The sequence below is a fragment of the Podarcis raffonei genome, chromosome 10 (assembly GCF_027172205.1).
Source record: "Podarcis raffonei isolate rPodRaf1 chromosome 10, rPodRaf1.pri, whole genome shotgun sequence".
Lineage (NCBI taxonomy): Eukaryota > Metazoa > Chordata > Lepidosauria > Squamata > Lacertidae > Podarcis > Podarcis raffonei.
The window spans coordinates 27,613,499-27,631,254 of record NC_070611.1 but is presented as its reverse complement, the minus strand read 5'-3'; the positions used below and the strand labels follow the sequence as shown (position 1 = coordinate 27,631,254).

General features: G+C 41.0%; 1 protein-coding gene across 4 annotated transcripts in view; it reads left to right on the top strand.

Annotated features, from left to right (window-relative positions):
* Nucleotides 1-17,756, top strand: part of ADAMTS20 (ADAM metallopeptidase with thrombospondin type 1 motif 20) — an 81,642-nt gene that overhangs the window by 57,312 nt on the left and 6,574 nt on the right. For all 4 annotated transcript variants that reach the window (XM_053404741.1, XM_053404743.1, XM_053404744.1 and 1 more), the window contains 7 exons: nt 10,909-11,076; nt 14,321-14,494; nt 15,216-15,386; nt 16,473-16,673; nt 16,783-16,912; nt 17,023-17,117; nt 17,202-17,296. In XM_053404741.1, the coding sequence (XP_053260716.1) occupies nt 10,909-11,076; nt 14,321-14,494; nt 15,216-15,386; nt 16,473-16,673; nt 16,783-16,912; nt 17,023-17,117; nt 17,202-17,296 (1,034 nt within the window). The remainder of the gene's footprint in view (nt 1-10,908; nt 11,077-14,320; nt 14,495-15,215; nt 15,387-16,472; nt 16,674-16,782; nt 16,913-17,022; nt 17,118-17,201; nt 17,297-17,756) is intronic.

The following is a 17,756-nucleotide window of genomic DNA, read 5'->3' as shown; positions in this document are numbered from 1 at the left end:
ACAGCGATGTAATGCATAGATGGGATGCGGGTGGTGCTGTGGTCTAAACCACTGAGCCTCTTGGGCTTGCCAATCAGAAGGTTGGCGGTTCTAATCCCCGTGACGGGGTGAGCTCCCATTGCTCTTTCCCAGCTCCTGCCAACTTAGCAGTTTGAAAGAAGGTCAGTGCAAGCAGATAAATAGGTACCGCTGTGGTGGCATTTCCATGCGCTCTGATTTCCATCACGGTATTCCATTGCGCCAGAAGCGGTTTAGTCATGCTGGCCACATGACCCGGAAAGCTGTCTGTGGACAAACGCCGGCTCCCTCGGCCTAAAGCAAGATGAGAGCAGCAACCCCATAGTCACCTTTGACTGGACTTAACCATCCAGGGGTCCTTTACCTTTTTACCTTTCTTATAATGCACACTTGTGTGTAGTGTATATGGGAAGACATTTGTGATTATGCATACAGTAACCATATGATTGATGTATCAAGCTGTTTTAAAACTTTGCCATTTTACCAGCTGGTGATAATATTTTAATGGCACCTGTACTTGAAATAATGACTGGCCTTCAAATTGTGAAGTAGGGAGGAAATTTATTGACAGCTGATCCCACCACATGAGTAAATGAAAAATTAAGTGTGTGTGGGTGTGTGGGTGTGTGTGTGTGTGTGTGTGTGTGTGTGTGTGTGAGAGAGAGAGAGAGAGAGAGAGAGAGAGAGAGAGAGAGATATCTTCTGATTCTCGGATGGTAATCAGATGCCACAGCAAAGACCCCTGTTAAGACAAAAGCAAAAATAATAGTTCCTTCTGTTGTAACGGGTTTGTGTGTATGTCTTTTTTATTATTTTAAAAAAGCATATTAAACTGCATGAAATGTTGATATATCTGTGGAGTTGGGGAAAGCGTGTATTGATAGTAAATATTGAATAAGTAATTTTAAACTTTTATGCAGTGTGAAAATCAGTTTATATAGAGACACGCTTACATATTGTTCAATAATAATTGAATCTTGGAAGCATTATAATGTTTCCTTTTTCCAGTATGTAGTTTAATCCTGGGGGGGGGGGGGGACATAGTTGAGAAGAGTAGACCAACATGACCTCCTGAAATGCTCCTGCACAATATACTATTGATCCAGTTACAGAAAGGTAGCCGTGTTGGTCTGCCATACTCAAAACAAACAAACAAACAAATTTCTTTCCAGTAGCACCTTAAAGACCAACTAAGTTAGTTCTTGGTATGAGCTTTCGTGTGCATGTGTATCTGAAGAAGTGTGCATGCACACGAAAGCTCATACCAAGAACTAACTTAGTTGGTCTTTAAGGTGCTACTGGAAAGAAATTTGTTTGTTTGTTTGTTTTGAATATACTATTGAATTATCTTTATAGTTTGAAATCTGATGTTCATTTTTAAATCAATGTATTTATTTATAAGCATCCTATACATACAAAAATATCTATATAAACAGTCAGACAATTTAAGAGCTGAAGACAATATATACTAAAGTCATTGTTATTCCTGGTATAAACAATTAGCAATACAATAAAGATTTTCTCTTAATATTCCACAATAATCAAATTGTTACAATATTCAGTAATTACCAAAAAGACCTATACTTCATAAGTAGTTCATTTACTAATACTTCATAAATTCATTCTATTGAATTGAATTCACATTCTATTCTTTACAAAGCTATTTTTTTAAGCACAAAGGTGCAAATCTATCCATGATCGCTGCTGTATGATGCAGACAGATGAGTTATTTTCAGTTTTAAAATATGGGTGTGTTCCTTGCTTGGTGGCAAACTATTGGTCCTGCAGTCCATTTGAATTTAGCACACCTAGTCAGAATCATAATTCTGAAATTGTTGTTGTTGCTGCTGTTATATCTTACCCTCCCTTCACGCAAAAGTCCCAGGGTGGGTTGCAACAATTTCAAATACAACATTAAAAACAGTTTTTTAAAAAAGTTACAATCTCAAAATAAGGTCTTAAAAATATGTATCTCAGGTATCAAAGGTCACGGTAAAGAGGTGAGTCTTTAGCATTTGCTGAAAGCCATTAAGTGACATTTCCAGATGTGTCTCTGTTTTGAAATAGAGATCTAAATGGACCCTGGTATCTGGCCACTGCACTTTTGAGCAGTTGACATTTCTGAGTCATCTTCAAAGCCAGTTGCATGTAGAGCGCATTGCAGGAGTCCAATCTGGTAGTGTCCAGAGCATGGAGTACAGTGTCCAAGTCATTTCTGTCCAAAAGGGGCCAGAGCTTGGCAAACCAGTGAGACTGGGGGGAAAGCACTCCTAGTCACTGAGGCCACCTGAGCCTCTGGTGACAGTGCTGAATTCAGGAGTCACCCCTGGACCTGCGCCTTGCAGGGGAGTGCAACCCCATCCAGAATGAGCTGTTTCCCCACTTCCCAGGCATGAGAACTTGCGGCACATGACATCTTTGTCTTTTCAAAGATTCAGCTTTGAGGTATTGACTCCCCTCCACCTAATATGCCAATAACTGTCCTGATAATTAGATGGAAGTGCTTCGTTGTGCCTGAAGACGATTGATGGATTGATATAATATTTAAGCACTTCTTTGTGGAGGGTTGCAAGAGGGTGGTGTTTCGAGAAGAGAGGTTTAAATTGGGATGTGGAAAATATGAAAACAACAAGAAGAGGCAGGACTGAGATTTGGAGATATGCTTCAGAGGTCTAGACTATGGGGAGCCCCGAAAAATCAATAATTACAATTTGGATTATAATTTGGTCTTTTTTTGTTTTTGTTTTTTGTTTAATTGGATTATGATTGGATATGTTGATTGGATGTTTTTTATTGGAAAATCAATAAAGATATTTTTTTAAAAAAAGAGGAGAGAGGGAATGTGCTGTTGTTGCCAGAGAAACTGGGCTGATACTTCTCATCTTGATCCAATCCGACACAGTTGCAGCCGAATGAGGCTGAAGATGTCTTTGGATGCACAACCAAACGCTGATGTCACTAATTCACAACACGTTTCTTTTTCCCCATCCGAATATTTAACTTCATCCACATTCCACCACACTTAGCCACACACAGCAACGTGCCACTAGAGTTGGACTGGGGACAAAGCCTGGTTGTGCAGGGCTAAATAGGCAATGTAACCTCTTGCACGGCACAGCAAGGCAAAAATATTAGAAGCGCATCTCCACTGCTCAAAGGGATGGTTTCATTATCCGTTAGTGATGTAGCCTAATCTCATTGGCTGTGTCAGACTGCAGTCATGGAATCATAGAACTGTTGAGTTGGAAGGGACCCTAAGAGGTTCTCTGTGTAATCCCTAACTGGTTGGGATCATTCATTGAAGAAGAATCACTGAAGGTGGATCTGAAGCAACAATATTATTTGAGCTAGGAAAACCTGAAAGGAAAACCTGTGATGGGTGTGGGGTTTTTTGGAAGGTTTTTCTTGCCTCTTGAAAGCTCAAGCTTGAGTGTAAAAATTCCTCACTAAGGCAAAGGAAAGAGGGGAGAAAGATGGTGCAAAAAGGAAGAAGAGGAACTATAGCTGGGGAAGGAGGGTAGGGATAGAAATTCTAAATGGCTTCATGAAATTTCACAGGCCTTGTCACCTCAATCTCTTCCAGTACAGTTTATTGCGGAACATTCCAACTATTCAAGATTCTGCAATCAACTGTGTCTTGAGGTGTCTGAATGTGAATATTACACCTGTATCATATTAATTCATTTGTATTCCAGCGGCTGCATTTGATTGATCTCCCTTGAATGTTATTATTTAAAGGAAAAGGGGATTTAGCAGACAAAGCCCAGTTACCAGAGAAGCATACAGACTTTGAACAATACTAATCAAATCCAGCTTTTGCCCTTTGATGTGTTAATATTTTTAAAAGAATCTGCCATACAACAGATGTTAGTTTAGTCCAGTTGAGATAAGTAATAGAATCTTAGCATAAATAAGAGATCATTCAGCTTCAATTTAGTCGGTATATTTGATTCTTCAAATTATGGCGAATGGTTTCTGCATGCTACGTCCAATGCAAGTATTTTGTATAAATCATCAAATGAATAAGATTTAAGACTGAAATCTTGTACACCCTTACCTGGCAGTAAGTCCCATTGACAACGATAAGACTTATGTTGGAGTGGTGATGTAGAGATGATTGTGATGATTGTGCTGCATATCTTCTAACAATATAATTGCAAAAATGTTCAAAGAGAAATAAAATGGTTAGAACAAACAGAGCGGTGGGGGGCACTTTTGTAGAAAGTGTGTGCATCTGCCCATAAGGGACTATACTATTTTTCTGAGCTTTAGCTAGGCTTATCCTTTTTAGAGTAAACCCACTGGAATCAATGGAATTTTAGTTAGCCCCATTGGTTTCAATGGGCCTTTCCTTAAGGCTAGAGCCAATTATTTCTTTTGTCTGTGTGAGATGCAGCAAGCAATTGATTATTTGCCAAAAACTACTTATGCAATAAAGTGCCAATGGGTGTGATAGGATGTCAGGCTTCAGGGAACTGGCTTCCTTCCTCCCCCTTTGGCAGTAGATAAGCAGAACAAAGATAAAAGAGTCTCTTACCAGTTAGAAACTTTAATGATCACAGCGAGAGAGCAAAGAATCCATTCCTAGGAATGAAGGTGCTCCCAATTAAGGGTTCCACCCACTTCCTCCCTAGTCACCCCGTCACTACCGCATCTTGTAACCTGATCTTGCAACCACTGTGCTTTGTCTGCTGCCACCTTATCTGCTCTTCTTGACCTTGGACTGAGCAGATGAACACTTTCAAGTGACAGTGAGTCTGTTAACTCTCTCCCGGTTCTTCTCCTCCTAGCTGTTCCCCATCTAGTACTTCCCAGCTTCTGCCTTCTGAACTATGCCCCTCTGCAAACCACTGTTCCAAATCTATACTGTCCTGGGAAGATTCAGGATTCTGATCAGGAGCAGGGGGAGGGGGAGGCTCCCTCCATTCCTCCTCAGTGCAGCCCTCCTCAGCACGGTCCCTGACATACGATCATTTTTTAAAGGAGTCAGACAGCAGGTACCTTCCCTGGAAAAGGCGCTGAACTAGCACAAAACGAAACTTGTTAAATCCTCCAAGTGTCAGCAGTGATAACTCTATTGTGTTTATTAAGTTGGAAGGACAGAGTTCTACTCCATTGACACTAACTGGCAGCTATATAATTGCTCGCTAAATACCCATCATTTTGATGGACAGTTTGCTTGTGGAGAAAGAATTCGTATATTGCAAGGACTCCCGAGGGAAGGGGAAACAAGTATGCAGTGACTTTTGGCATAGCCTATGCGATCCCATTATTACAGGGAAAGGTCGGTTTTGCCCTAAATTGTCCCCAAACTGCATCACTCTCCTTCCACCCACCACCCCTTGGCAACCAATAACTTAGGGAAAAGCAGAGAGGTGAAAAACCCTAAAGCCATGGTTAACCAGGCCTGTCTGCACAACCCGCCCATTTGGATAACCTAGGCCTGTGATCTTAGACACAATCCAATGGATTGGAACCTGCAGAATTGACTTGGTGTATCTCCATGTTTCTACACATATGATATTATGCACTCTATATACTGTTTCTAGAGAGATGTGGCCAGCTGTTTCTTGGGCACTGGAGTTCCTTGCACAGCTGTTGTAAGCCCTGAAACAAGCAGAAATGCATAGTTAGAAACAGATATCTCAAGCAATCTTACTCCTTTCTTGTAGCTATAAAATAGTCTGCTTTTATTTGTTTCCAAATAGCCGCACAGTATTTTTTGTAAAAGGTAATGTTTTCCACTACTGAAGAGGCAGGATTGATCTAAATTGCAGTCCAAGTGATGGAGGCCCCTTGGTGGCACATATGTGGGGTGTTTCTTGAAAGGAAAGATATAAAAGCTATATGAAGAGTTCCTGTCTGTACGGTTTCCTGAAAAGCGACCCTTTAAAGCGCAAGCAAAGAAGCTTTTGAACACAAACCTGAACAGACTTCTCAGTTTAGTTTTACAGATGGAATTAAGTGGCAGCAGTGAAAAAACTTTTAACTTTGCAATAAAATTCACACGATCCAGCCAAAGTTAAGCACTTTTAAGTCCTATTAATTTCAGTGGGAGATTTAAGCACATGCATAAATCTCTCCTGTTGAAACCTGTGGGAGTTTAAAGTGCTTTGGCTAGGGGGAAAATGCATTTATTAATCTATTATAGAGATTAATGCCTAGGGCAATTTACAGGAAACTACCTTTGTAACAAGGAATTATTTACTGAACCTTTAAATGCTGGTCCTAGTGCTTTTTTCTCCACTTAGATATGGATAGCTGAATGCAAAATACACCTTGTTGATCACATGAATTTTCAGCTGATAGTTTTCTTAGTATACTACATGCTAATGGGTGCTCTTACTGCTTCTACTCAGGAAGAAAGTGATGCAAATCTCAGAGTTTGGGACTTCCTTCATGAAATTTATGTGCCCACAAGCTGAGACACACCACAGACCCTTCCAAGTGTCCCTGTTTTCCAGGAACAGTTCCAGATTTACCGAAGCCTTCCCGGTTTCTGATTTGATCCTGGAATGTCCCACTTTTCCTTAGGACGTCCCTATTTTCATCAGAGAAATGTTGGAAGGTATGGTAGGATGACCCTATTTTTGTCAGAGAAACATTGGAAGGTATGGAGTTATGCCACCCCTGAGCCAAGGAGATATGTAACTATACAACCTTTAGAAGATATCTGAAGGCAGCCCTGTTTAGGGAAGTTTCTAAATGTTTAATGTTTTGCTGTGTTTTTATATATTGGAAGCTGCCCAGAGTGGCTGGGGCAACCCAGCTAGGTGGGCAGGGCATATATAAAATTATGATGGTGATGATGATGGAATAGGTAGGACACTCCTATTTTCATTGGAGAAATGTTGGAAGGAACGCATCCATGTTTCAAGGGATAGTAGTAGCTCAACCACGAAACATGATCCCTGAATTTTTCTTCAGTTCAGATTTTGATCCGAGCTAGAGAAGAATTCCTTGTACTCATTGTGTCCCAAGCCCTCTCCATTCAGCTGATTCCCTCAGGCCCCTCTACCCTACCCTACTCTCCCACACCACTAACTGGACTACAGTGAAGACAGCAATATGGCTGTAACAAAAGTTGCACTGTGTGCAGGCTACAGGGAAAGGTGACAGAGAGAGGCCTCCCATCTCCATGGGGTGTAGCAATATGCTGGCCCAGCCAAAGTGGGCCCTGGAAAATGTGCTGCACCTAGGCCACGGCTACACATAGATGCAGACTACATCCCCAAAGGCTCCTTTTGGTTGGTCTGGTGCCCGGCTACATATCACACAAAAGTATCAAGAGAAGAGCAATAGGGAGGAAAGGCATCCCTTCCATCAGTCTCCCTACAGCTTAATGTACATTCTGGCAGTTCCCTTGCTGCGAGAAGCCAAGTTACAGGGAACCAGGCAGAGGACCTTCTCGGTAGTGGCGCCCTCCCTGTGGAACGCCCTCCCACCAGATGTCAAAGAGAAAAACAATGACCAGACTTTTAGAAGACATCTGAAGGCAGCCCTGTTTAGGGTAGCTTTTAATGTTTAATAGACTATTGTATTTTAATATTTTGTTGGAAGCCGCCCAGAGTGGCTGGGAAACCCAGCCAAATGGGTGAGGTATAAATAAATTATTATTATTATTATTATTATTATTATTATTATTATTTGAACTGCCACCTGATAAGTGGGGGGGATTTTGAGGTATCGGCGGAAGATAAGTTTGAGTGCCTACGAGGTTGGGAGTGGACCCTATTTGGGAGGAGAGAACTCAATTTCTTTCGAAGCCAACCTGAAGTGAACCGAGGCAGAGGAGGCTCACCCATCACTAGTGCAAAGTTAATAATAGAGAGACACAGTTGGGCACAGTTATGTGTAAGGAACAAATCCCATAGATTTTAGTAAAATTCAGTAGAGAACAACACTGGAGTTTGAGTCTTTGGCCTTTAGCTTTTTCATCTAGAGCAAATAAGTGTCTTAACACTTAAGGGCTCTTTATATATGTAAAAACCATGAGCAGTATCCAGTGAAGTCATTCCGCTGGCACAAAGATTTCCGTCTTCACAACAGAACTTTCCTCCCTCTCCTCTCCTCACACCCCATGCCTCTCCCAAATCTGCTCTGGAGTTCTTGTGCTGACAGAACAACTTTGATGGATCCTGCCCTCTGGCACCATCTGTGTAGTAGACAAAGAGATAATTTTAATTCCCAAATATGTTTCAGGCATCAGCCTGTCGCAATAGACCAGTTGCTTTATCTAAGGCAGATGTACAATACTCTCTTGCATGTATGTTTTGAAACTTTTTATAAGCAGTGTCACATTATCAAACTAGGCCAAGGAAGACTTTTTTTTAAATCATACATTTGGTACTTTCCCCACTCCTAATATTTTTTCCACAGCTGCTGCACTTCTTGTTGCTTTCCTTCCATTACTAGTGTACAGCTAATGTTTTTTCTTTTAGCCTTTCTGAATTACTAACTCCCACTCTATACTCTGTCTGTTTTGTCATTATTTTATTGTACATTAATTGACACTTCATTGACCATTATCAAGAAATCCTCTTAAGAAGCTAAACCTACTACAGTGACTTCATAAAACACACTTGCACGAACACCATCTTCTATAGTATATATTGTCTGCGTCCTGTTCTGTGTTAGCACAAGCACAACTTAAAATGAGCATTTTGTAAACAGCAAAATATCCCCCATATTCCTTGCTAGCAAAACTGGTGCCCATTTGATCAAAGACAGCATTGGTTTTATTTCAGAGCATTTGCATGCTGTCGTTATACATTTGAGGGATTCAGCAGGTCACAATTAAAGCATTTATATCTTTACATTTCAAACAATACATTTATAACAAGCCGCTGTATGAATTACTAATGAGCAGCCGTCTGCTTTTTTATATTGGCACTGTAAGCATTATCCTTCTAATGCAAATCCTGTAGATTTCAAATGGGGAGAGTTCAGCACTGGCTTAATTATTCCATTGAAACTGATGGTGCTTTTAAAGCAGTGCTGTTTTTCTGGAAAAAGAGGTGCTGGAACTCACGATGAACGCCTCCTTTGCTCTCTTATAATGTCAATGGTGCCCACCTGAGAGGTGCAGGAACTGAACTCTGGTGAATTCCTGCTGAAAAAAGGACTTGCTTAGCTGTGGCTGGATTGCACCCTTAATTTTTTATTATTAATCACTGAGTAGACCAGGCATGTTTCCTTGCTATGAAAGTAAAGAACAGAACAACATTCTTACCTTAACACTGTTGCCTTCGGTGAATATTATTTGGAAACCGCAGACCTCAGAAACAGAGGTAAAATGGAAGTAAAGTGTCTGGTGAGGAATAGCTCATATTGGGGAAATGGAAACCGCTGAGGGAGGAGGGGACATCCTAATACACTGACACTGGATCTGTTTTCATGTTGGTACTTCAGATAAAGAAATTAAATGATTAGATCTGCCTTACAGTATAAGTGAACTTTTTTTTAAAAGAAAGAAAAAAGATGAGCCTTTTGAGACAATAGGAAATACGTTGTGTCTTTTTCAAACACCTGCCTTACTTAAGTGCCACCATTTATCAAGTTCTGTTTACAGTGTAAAGACTTTAATGTGGAGCTTATCACTGGGGTCCTTTGATACTTAATTCTTCCAGAACTGGCTCTTTGAAATGCCTTTATAATGATAAGGTTTGCAAAAGTGGCAGGTTCTCTGTCGCCTCATGCTCAAGGGCTCGGATAAGAGAAAAGAATACCTTGCAGGAAATATCAAATATCCTTTGCATGGGTCTTCCCCCCTCATTAGAATACCCTCAAAGTGTAACAGAGTACAAAGCCTGTAGTGTTTGAAAATTTAGCATAAGAAAACAAATACACTGACATCCCTAGTCCTAACTGTATATACAATGAAGTAAATCCTACTTTTCAGTAAAACTATAGGCAAGTTCCACCATACAATCTATATGTAAGTTCCATAGAAATATGAGACATCCTGCTAGATACAGCGATGTAAAATGCAAGTCTCAGTCAGTAGCCTTAGAAATGTTTCCATTTGCTGAAAATAAGAACTGTATTAATTTTTGCTTTGGGGAAAGTAAGGCTGCTGAAGTAGGTAAATCTTAAACACAACTACAAATGAGCAGGCAACTGCCGGCTTATTTTAGCTGCCCTGAGCATTTGGGTCTAACTGCTATTTTAAGTTCCCATTATGGCCCACCATGTAGTAGTGTCACTGCCAATGTGGTAAATTTAAATGTCTGCCAAGCCCAGGGCAGATCAGGGCAACAGAAAACAGAAAGATAATTGTTAGTGATAGGGCCTCATAGGGTGCTCTGGTACTGACCGGCTCTGGTATTAACTCCACCTGACTTTCCAGTAAGATTTCCTCCCACCGCTATAAGACTGGTGAGAATCAGAGTAAAGAATCATACAGAGATGGATGGTCACACAGAGGATAGATACATCAACATGCTATTAAGCATGTAAGCAAAATGGAATGTTTGGGTGCCAGGCCATGGGAACAAAGAGCAGGACGTGGTCACTGTCAACATCAGTGGTGGTGCCAGGGCAGTAAGCAAAGCAACACAGAGAGATGCTCTGTAAGACTGTTAAGTCTGGTCTCCAAAATTATGTAACTGCATCACTGGCCAACATGTCCTGTTTGAGAACTTCAAGACTCACATGGCTGACCACACAGTAGAACCCTATGAATGTTTGTTCACGAGTAAGTGCCAATATCTTCAATAGGGCCCTCTCCCTTACGTGGGTGTATGATTGTGGCCCAAATGGACCTGATTCAGCGTAGTAGCATTTATTTGCCATGCAATATTTGCACCAATAATTGGCCATGCTTCTGCTATGAAAATGTCATTCTAAAGTCAAACAGCTGAGAACGTTTGATTCTTCTTTCTTTTACAGTGCTCTGTATCCTGTGGGAAGGGTGTAAAGGATCGTGACATATATTGCGTTAACAACTTCCAAATTAAACTAGGTGATAATATGTGCCAGCATTTAAAGAAGCCTCGAACCCACAAAGTTTGCAGAGCTGCCCGATGTCCTGGATGGAAGGCCAACAGGTGGAATGAGGTATTTTTTAGTCTTGCAGTCAAGTCACGATACAGTTCTGCAGCAGAGAGAAGGTCATATCTTCTGCAATGAAATATAGTACCTAACTTTTTTGTACTGTGGTGCACCCAGTAGAGTTTGGCTCGTATGGTCCAATCTACTGTCTAATGACAGTTGTTATTTATTTATTTATTTATTTATTTATTTACTTATTTGTTTAATCAGTTTATAGACCAATTAATATATTAAAAAGCTCTTAGAGTTTTACAAGGTAAAACAACAGCAACATAAAATAGAATACAAATTATCTGAAAATACAAACTTTAATGAAACTCAAGGAACAAAATACAAAAAAAAACCAAGCAGTGCAATCTAAAAAATAACACTTGGGAAATGTTGGGGGCGGGGGACAAATACATTCTTAATAAGAATTTAAGACACTTCCAAGTTGGGGTACCAATCCAGTTTTGCTACAGCATTTAATTTTCTTAGGCCATTATCTGGACACAATAGTCACATGGAAATAAGCCCCATTGAAGAATCCTGAGTAAACACAGGATTTGACTGGATTTTAACTCTCCCATTGAAATCAATGAGGTTTTTAAGTGCTTAGCCTTCACTAGGCAGTATTCTCTTGTATTGTGTGGTTCCGGTTATTCAGAAATATTTCACAAAAGTGGCAAATCTGTGATACTAAGCTAGCCACAGGTTGATTCTGAACACATTGGACCACCGTTGCTATAATTCAGAAATGCACCATTTGCACACCACTGGGCTGAACACAGTGAGCCAACAATAGACAGTAACTTACCAGCCGCTCAATAAGGCCTCTTGAATTTGGGGGTCTGCCTGGGGTAGCATGGGTTGTCAGACACCAAGCAGGCCACAATATTTGGCTCAAGAGCTGTCGCCAGTTTGAGACGCCATAAGCTGTGCAAGCCTGCTACAATCATCCCCTTCCATCCATCTCATTTTAGTCTCTCTTAACATGTGGTGAAAGCATAATAGGACCTTAGGAAGCTACATTATACTGAATCATCACCAGGTTAGTCTCAGGTCTCTCTCAGTCCTACCTTGGAGATGCCAGAGATACAAACTGGGGCCTTCTGCATGGGAAGAAGATGTTCTACTATTGATCTACAGCCCTTCCTTTATGATTAGGACAATTCAGTCATTTGTTGTTGTTTAGTCATTTAGTCGTGTCCGACTCTTCGTGACCCCATGGACCAGAGCACGCCAGGCACTCCTGTCTTCCACTGCCTCCTGCAGTTTGGTCAAACTCATGCTGGTAGCTTCGAGAACACTATCCAACCATCTTGTCCTCTGTCGTCCCCTTCTCCTTGTGCCCTCCATCTTTCCCAACGTCAGGGTCTTTTCCAGGGAGTCTTCTCTTCTCATGAGATGGCCAAAGTATTGGAGCCTCAGCTTCAGGATCTGTCCTTCCAGTGAACACTCAGGGCTGATTTCCTAAGAATGGATAGGTTTGATCTTCTTGCAGTCCATGGGACTCTCAAGAGTCTCCTCCAGCACCATAATTCAAAAGCATCAATTCTTTGGCGATCAGCCTTCTTTTAATTTTGTGGCAGCTGTCACCATCTGCAGTGATCATGGAGCCCAAGAAAGTAAAATCTCTCACTGCCTCCATTTCTTCCCCTTCTATTTGCCAGGAGGTGATGGGACCAGTGGCCATATATGCGGTCATATATGTGTCCTAAATTATTACACATCATTTTTCATTGTGCCGCATTGTGTCAATGCAGTTCTGAAGTTAATTAACATTCTGTGGAGGGATGTGCCTTGTGTCAGCGAATGCAGTTGATGGAGATGACTACAAAGCAAAACACGTATAGAGGATCTTCTCTCCTTTCATGCTTACATACAGATCACCATAAAGTTAATAGTTACGGTACAAATGAGTCTGGAGAATAGAAACTCCAGCTCCCCATCTGCGATTTTCAAATAAAGTTAATGGAAACAAGTTGTGGTATGTGCTTTTTTCACTCACGTACAAGAAGGCTATATATTCTGCCTTTTCAAGAGGCACACATTTTAGGAAATGTGCCATGGAGAATTAACATTAAAAGGCTGCAGAGGAGAGTATGACTTTAAAAAAAAAATGAAACAAATATGCAATGAAAGGGTGGAGGCAATAATGGCTAAATATGATTCAGTCATTTTTGAAGTCTGGAAAACATTGGCAATGGTAAGATGAAGCTGCTTGAAAGCATGTGGCCTTTGATTTCTGTGTGAGAGAGAAGACAAGTGACATCAGCATGTGAATAAATTCCCTCTTTACCAGTTACATGAATGCCATGTACGAGTGGTAGGAAATAAAGAGAACATTTGCTCAGTTGCTTTCCAGCCCCCCTTATAAGCCTGCACAGCTCATGACCGACAATACATGCTAACAACCATATATTGTGGTTTTCCAATGCTGGAACTCTCCACTTTTGCCTACACAACAAGAGATGGGAGATAAATTTGATTCAGCCTGCGTTTAAAGGTGAACTTAATCCACATTTTCCAAAATGATCTGCAAACTGAGGTTCAGCCATCCTTCACAAGTCACACTTCCCTGAATTTTGCAATGCAGTTCTTTAGCCAAGTAATGTGTACAAAGATGCACAAACCAGGGTAAAATGTGCATATAGGCGCATATATTTTACTGAAAATAACATAAAATGCATTATACTAGGGAAAGCTGCTTTGCAAAAAAAGTAGATATTGGGCAAAATTGCACACGAAAAGGTGGATTCTAGGAGAAACCATGATCTGATGTGGAAATCTAAACTTAAAATCGGGAAAATGGGAAACATTGATAAAATGGGGAAAATGGGAAACATTGATATATTTCCCCATACATGGCTCGCGGGTGCAATGGCTCACAACTGACAATTGTCTCCCACTAATAGAGCAAGATTTCCTGTGCTGTTTTACAGCAAAGATCTATACTTGCATACACATAAGTGTCATTCTGAGTTTAACAGGACTTACTCCAAGGTAAGCAGGTAGGCTGCAGTCCTGTCTCCAACTTACCTGGGTGTAAGCCCCATTGATTTATTTTAGAGTATGTATACCCTAGCAGAGTTAGTGACTATTAAAAAGTATGAATGTCGTATTCCTAACAATACATACTTGGGTTAAGCACCCTTGAGCTCATCAGGGCTTTCCTCTGTGCAGATATGGTTTGGATTGCCCTGTTACGTCTCATTCACTCATTTCCCTGGTTTTTCTATGTCTGTGTGTGCACATTTATTTATTTCAGTGTTCCGTGACCTGTGGAGAAGGAGTTCAACACCGGGATGTTTACTGTAGGTTGAGAGGCAGCGGCAGAGTTGATGAAGTGCTGTGTAATTATCTGATGCAACCACCTAGTAAGAGGCCTTGTTGGCTACCTGCCTGTGTACAGTATCACTGGCTGACTGACGAATGGCAAGATGTAAGTATAGGCCAAGAAATATTCATCCTGCTTGAGATTATTAAAACCAGTTACAGATGTCTGCAGGTTTGGCTGCAGTTACCCTACTTGTTAAAAAATATTTGCAGTGCTGTTTGCCCACATATTTGTCTACTTCAGTCCCTGCCAATGAAGATGCCCGGAAAGTGAGGTGGGTGGTAACGCTACTGACACACATATTTTAAGGATCAAAGGCGATCTGTTGAAGAAAGATCTGAAAGTTGCTTTATGATATATGACTCTATGGCTGCATTAATAGGGTGCCCCAATAGTGTAAATGGGAAAATCAAAACAGTGATACATTTTCCTTTACAACTCTGAGTGGCTTTGAATGTCATGATGACACACAGGGAACAAGAAGTGATTTTGATGTGAACTTCCTTATTCCGTTGACTCTCGGTCTTCTGTGAAATAGACATATTTCACCCAGTGTGGAAAATCCAAATGCCTGATTGAGGAACAACTTGAACAGCTCTCCACTAGGGCAGACATGAAACATGTAGCTTCCATGAGATGCCCACCCTGAAATGCTACTCTTAGCACCAACCACTTAATATCATATATAAAGCTTTAATAAAAACGAGTAGCTACAGAATTCCACTTGCTTTCAGAGTGGCCACATTTGGGACAAGCTTCTTTAGGGGGAAAAACTCAGCTTCAAAAATGTAGTCTATCTTATAGGATTTGTTCTTGTCATCTTCAGTGTTCCTCATCATGTCAAAAAAGGGAAACATACCGCAAGGTGAGGTGTGTGGATGAAAACGGAATCCAAGTAAACGAAAGACTCTGTGATTCTGGTGTGAAACCTCCATCCAGCAAGAAATGCAAACTGGCTTCCTGTAAATATATTGTCATTACAGTTGACTCCTCACAGGTATGTATATGTGCATTTGTGACTGATTTTATACCTAACAAGAACAAATGCATTTTTTAAAAAAAGCATGGGAGTACAAACAGTCTCTCCTACCAACAGTTCAAAAACATTCATTGAATTCTCTGACCAATTCAGTTTGCTTTTATTATGGTTATAGACCTTGGAGCTGCTTTTCCCAACATGAACATCTATTTATGTTGAAAAAGTTTTGTATTTTGTGGCATGTAGCCTAAAGATTTTAGGGGTTGCCACACAAAAAATGTCTTCTGCAGAGCAGCTGCCACCCTGAATTTCTGAGGGAGGTGGAACTACCAAGAGATAAAATCCTATGCCTACTTTCTTGGGAGTAAGCCCATTGAAAAAGGGACTTCCTTCTAGGAAACATGCATAGAAGAAGGTTGCAATATCTCCAGACGGGAGGAGTTGTGAGCGGGAGCCATTTCCCGTGTTGGCAGGGGGCGTTCTGGCCCCTTCGTCTGCTGTCCCAGCTGCCGTGCCGCACTCCCTGGCAACCAACCAATCAGGCGGAAGCTGAGGGGGTGGGGTTTAGCTGCTCAAATGCGGCAGCGGCAGCATTGCCCTCTCATTGCGCTGCTGGGTTTCGTCGGATCACCCATCCATCCTCCCTTTAGTTCATTTCCATGTTTTTGACCTTGCTATGGACCTGTGGTTGGTCGCCTTGGTTGTCCAAGGGGCCTGGTAGGAATTTTTATATACCGTATTTTTTGCTCTATAAGACTCACTTTTTCCCTCCTTAAAAGTAAGGGGAAATGTGTGTGCGTCTTATGGAGCAAATGCAGGCTGCACAGCTATCCCAGAAGCCAGAACAGCAAGAGGGATTGCTGCTTTCATTGCACAGCGATCCCTCTTGCTGTTCTGGCTTCTGAGATTCAGAATATTTTTTTCTTGTTTTCCTCCTCCAAAAACTAGGTGCGCCTTATGGTCTGGTGCGTCTTATAGAGCGAAAAATACGGTACTTTGTCCTTGTGTCTTTCTTATCCTCAAGCGGGTGGCGGGTCCTCGACTCACAAGTATAATAACAATTAACTTCATGTGCCTTTTGTGACAGTAATTATATTATTTTAGTGTCCAGCTGGTTGTTATCTTGAGAACCAGCAGAAGACCTCATACTGTGTAGAAGCCCACAATGCCTGGAGCAGCCATACCAACAGCCTTCGAAAAATAGCATACAGAAATTGCCCACTGGCTCAGTCACCACTGATGAATAAATGTAATGTTGTGGCATGTCCACTTGCCGCATCATGGAATGTGGGGAAATGGAGTCAGGTGAGTATTGACTCAGCAAGGTTAAGATGCCTCAGTCCAGGAAGGAATTGTGGCCTCCACTTTGACTTGTTTGTTGTTGTCTAAATTATTTCTATGATCTCTGTTTAAGTGTTCAGCACCTTGTGGAAAAGGGACGGCAGGAAGAAGAGTAGAATGCATGACCCAAAGTGGTTCACCCAGTGACTTGTGTCTGTCACATTTGAAACCTGCAGCTAGAAGGATTTGCCATGCGAAAGACTGTAAGTAATTCAGATATGTGCAATGGATACCATGGAATGCTTCATTCACACACACACACACACACACACACACACACACACAGAAAATGACCTGACACATCTATTTTTAGGTGAGATGATAACCAGCTGCAAAGAAATCCAGATCAGAAAAAAGATTAGAAAGGATGGGGAATATTTGCTAAACATTAAAGGAAGAAAGATAAAGGTATTGTTACTCCTTTTATCTGAGAGGGGAGATATGTGGAGGAAATCCATCTTTTTCTAAAGGTATTCTATGTTTCTGTTGTAGATTTTTTGTTCAGACATGTGGCTAGAGGATCCCAAAGAATATTTAACACTGGCTAAAGGGGAAGCAGATAACTTTTCAGAAGTATATGGATATAGGTACTGTGATTTTTAATTTTTTAACCTTTCTTTATTTGTAGATATACTGTATTCATATGTAAGTTGCAGAATTATATGTCTGTTCCTTTTTATGTTCTGAATTAATGTTGAAGAACCTAGGAAATGCTATTCCTAGGTTCTTCAACATTAATTCAGAACATAAAAAGGCAACTCTGCACTTGTGCACATTTGAGATGCAGGCTACCTGGGCATGTCGGACAGCCATCTAAAATGGTCGTACCCTGCATGCTCCAAACTGAGCATGTGCAAATAGTTTCAGAATTCATCTGGAGCAAACTCCAGCTCCCATAATCCATGCTATTATTTGGCCAGAGCTCTACCAAAACTCACAACCTGAGTGTGGCTTATTTCTAAGCATTGCATCTGCAGTGGCTGCGTATGCTGGGCATGATCCAGCCAAAGTTAATTTCTAAATCCTATTTATTTTTAATGTGAGAGT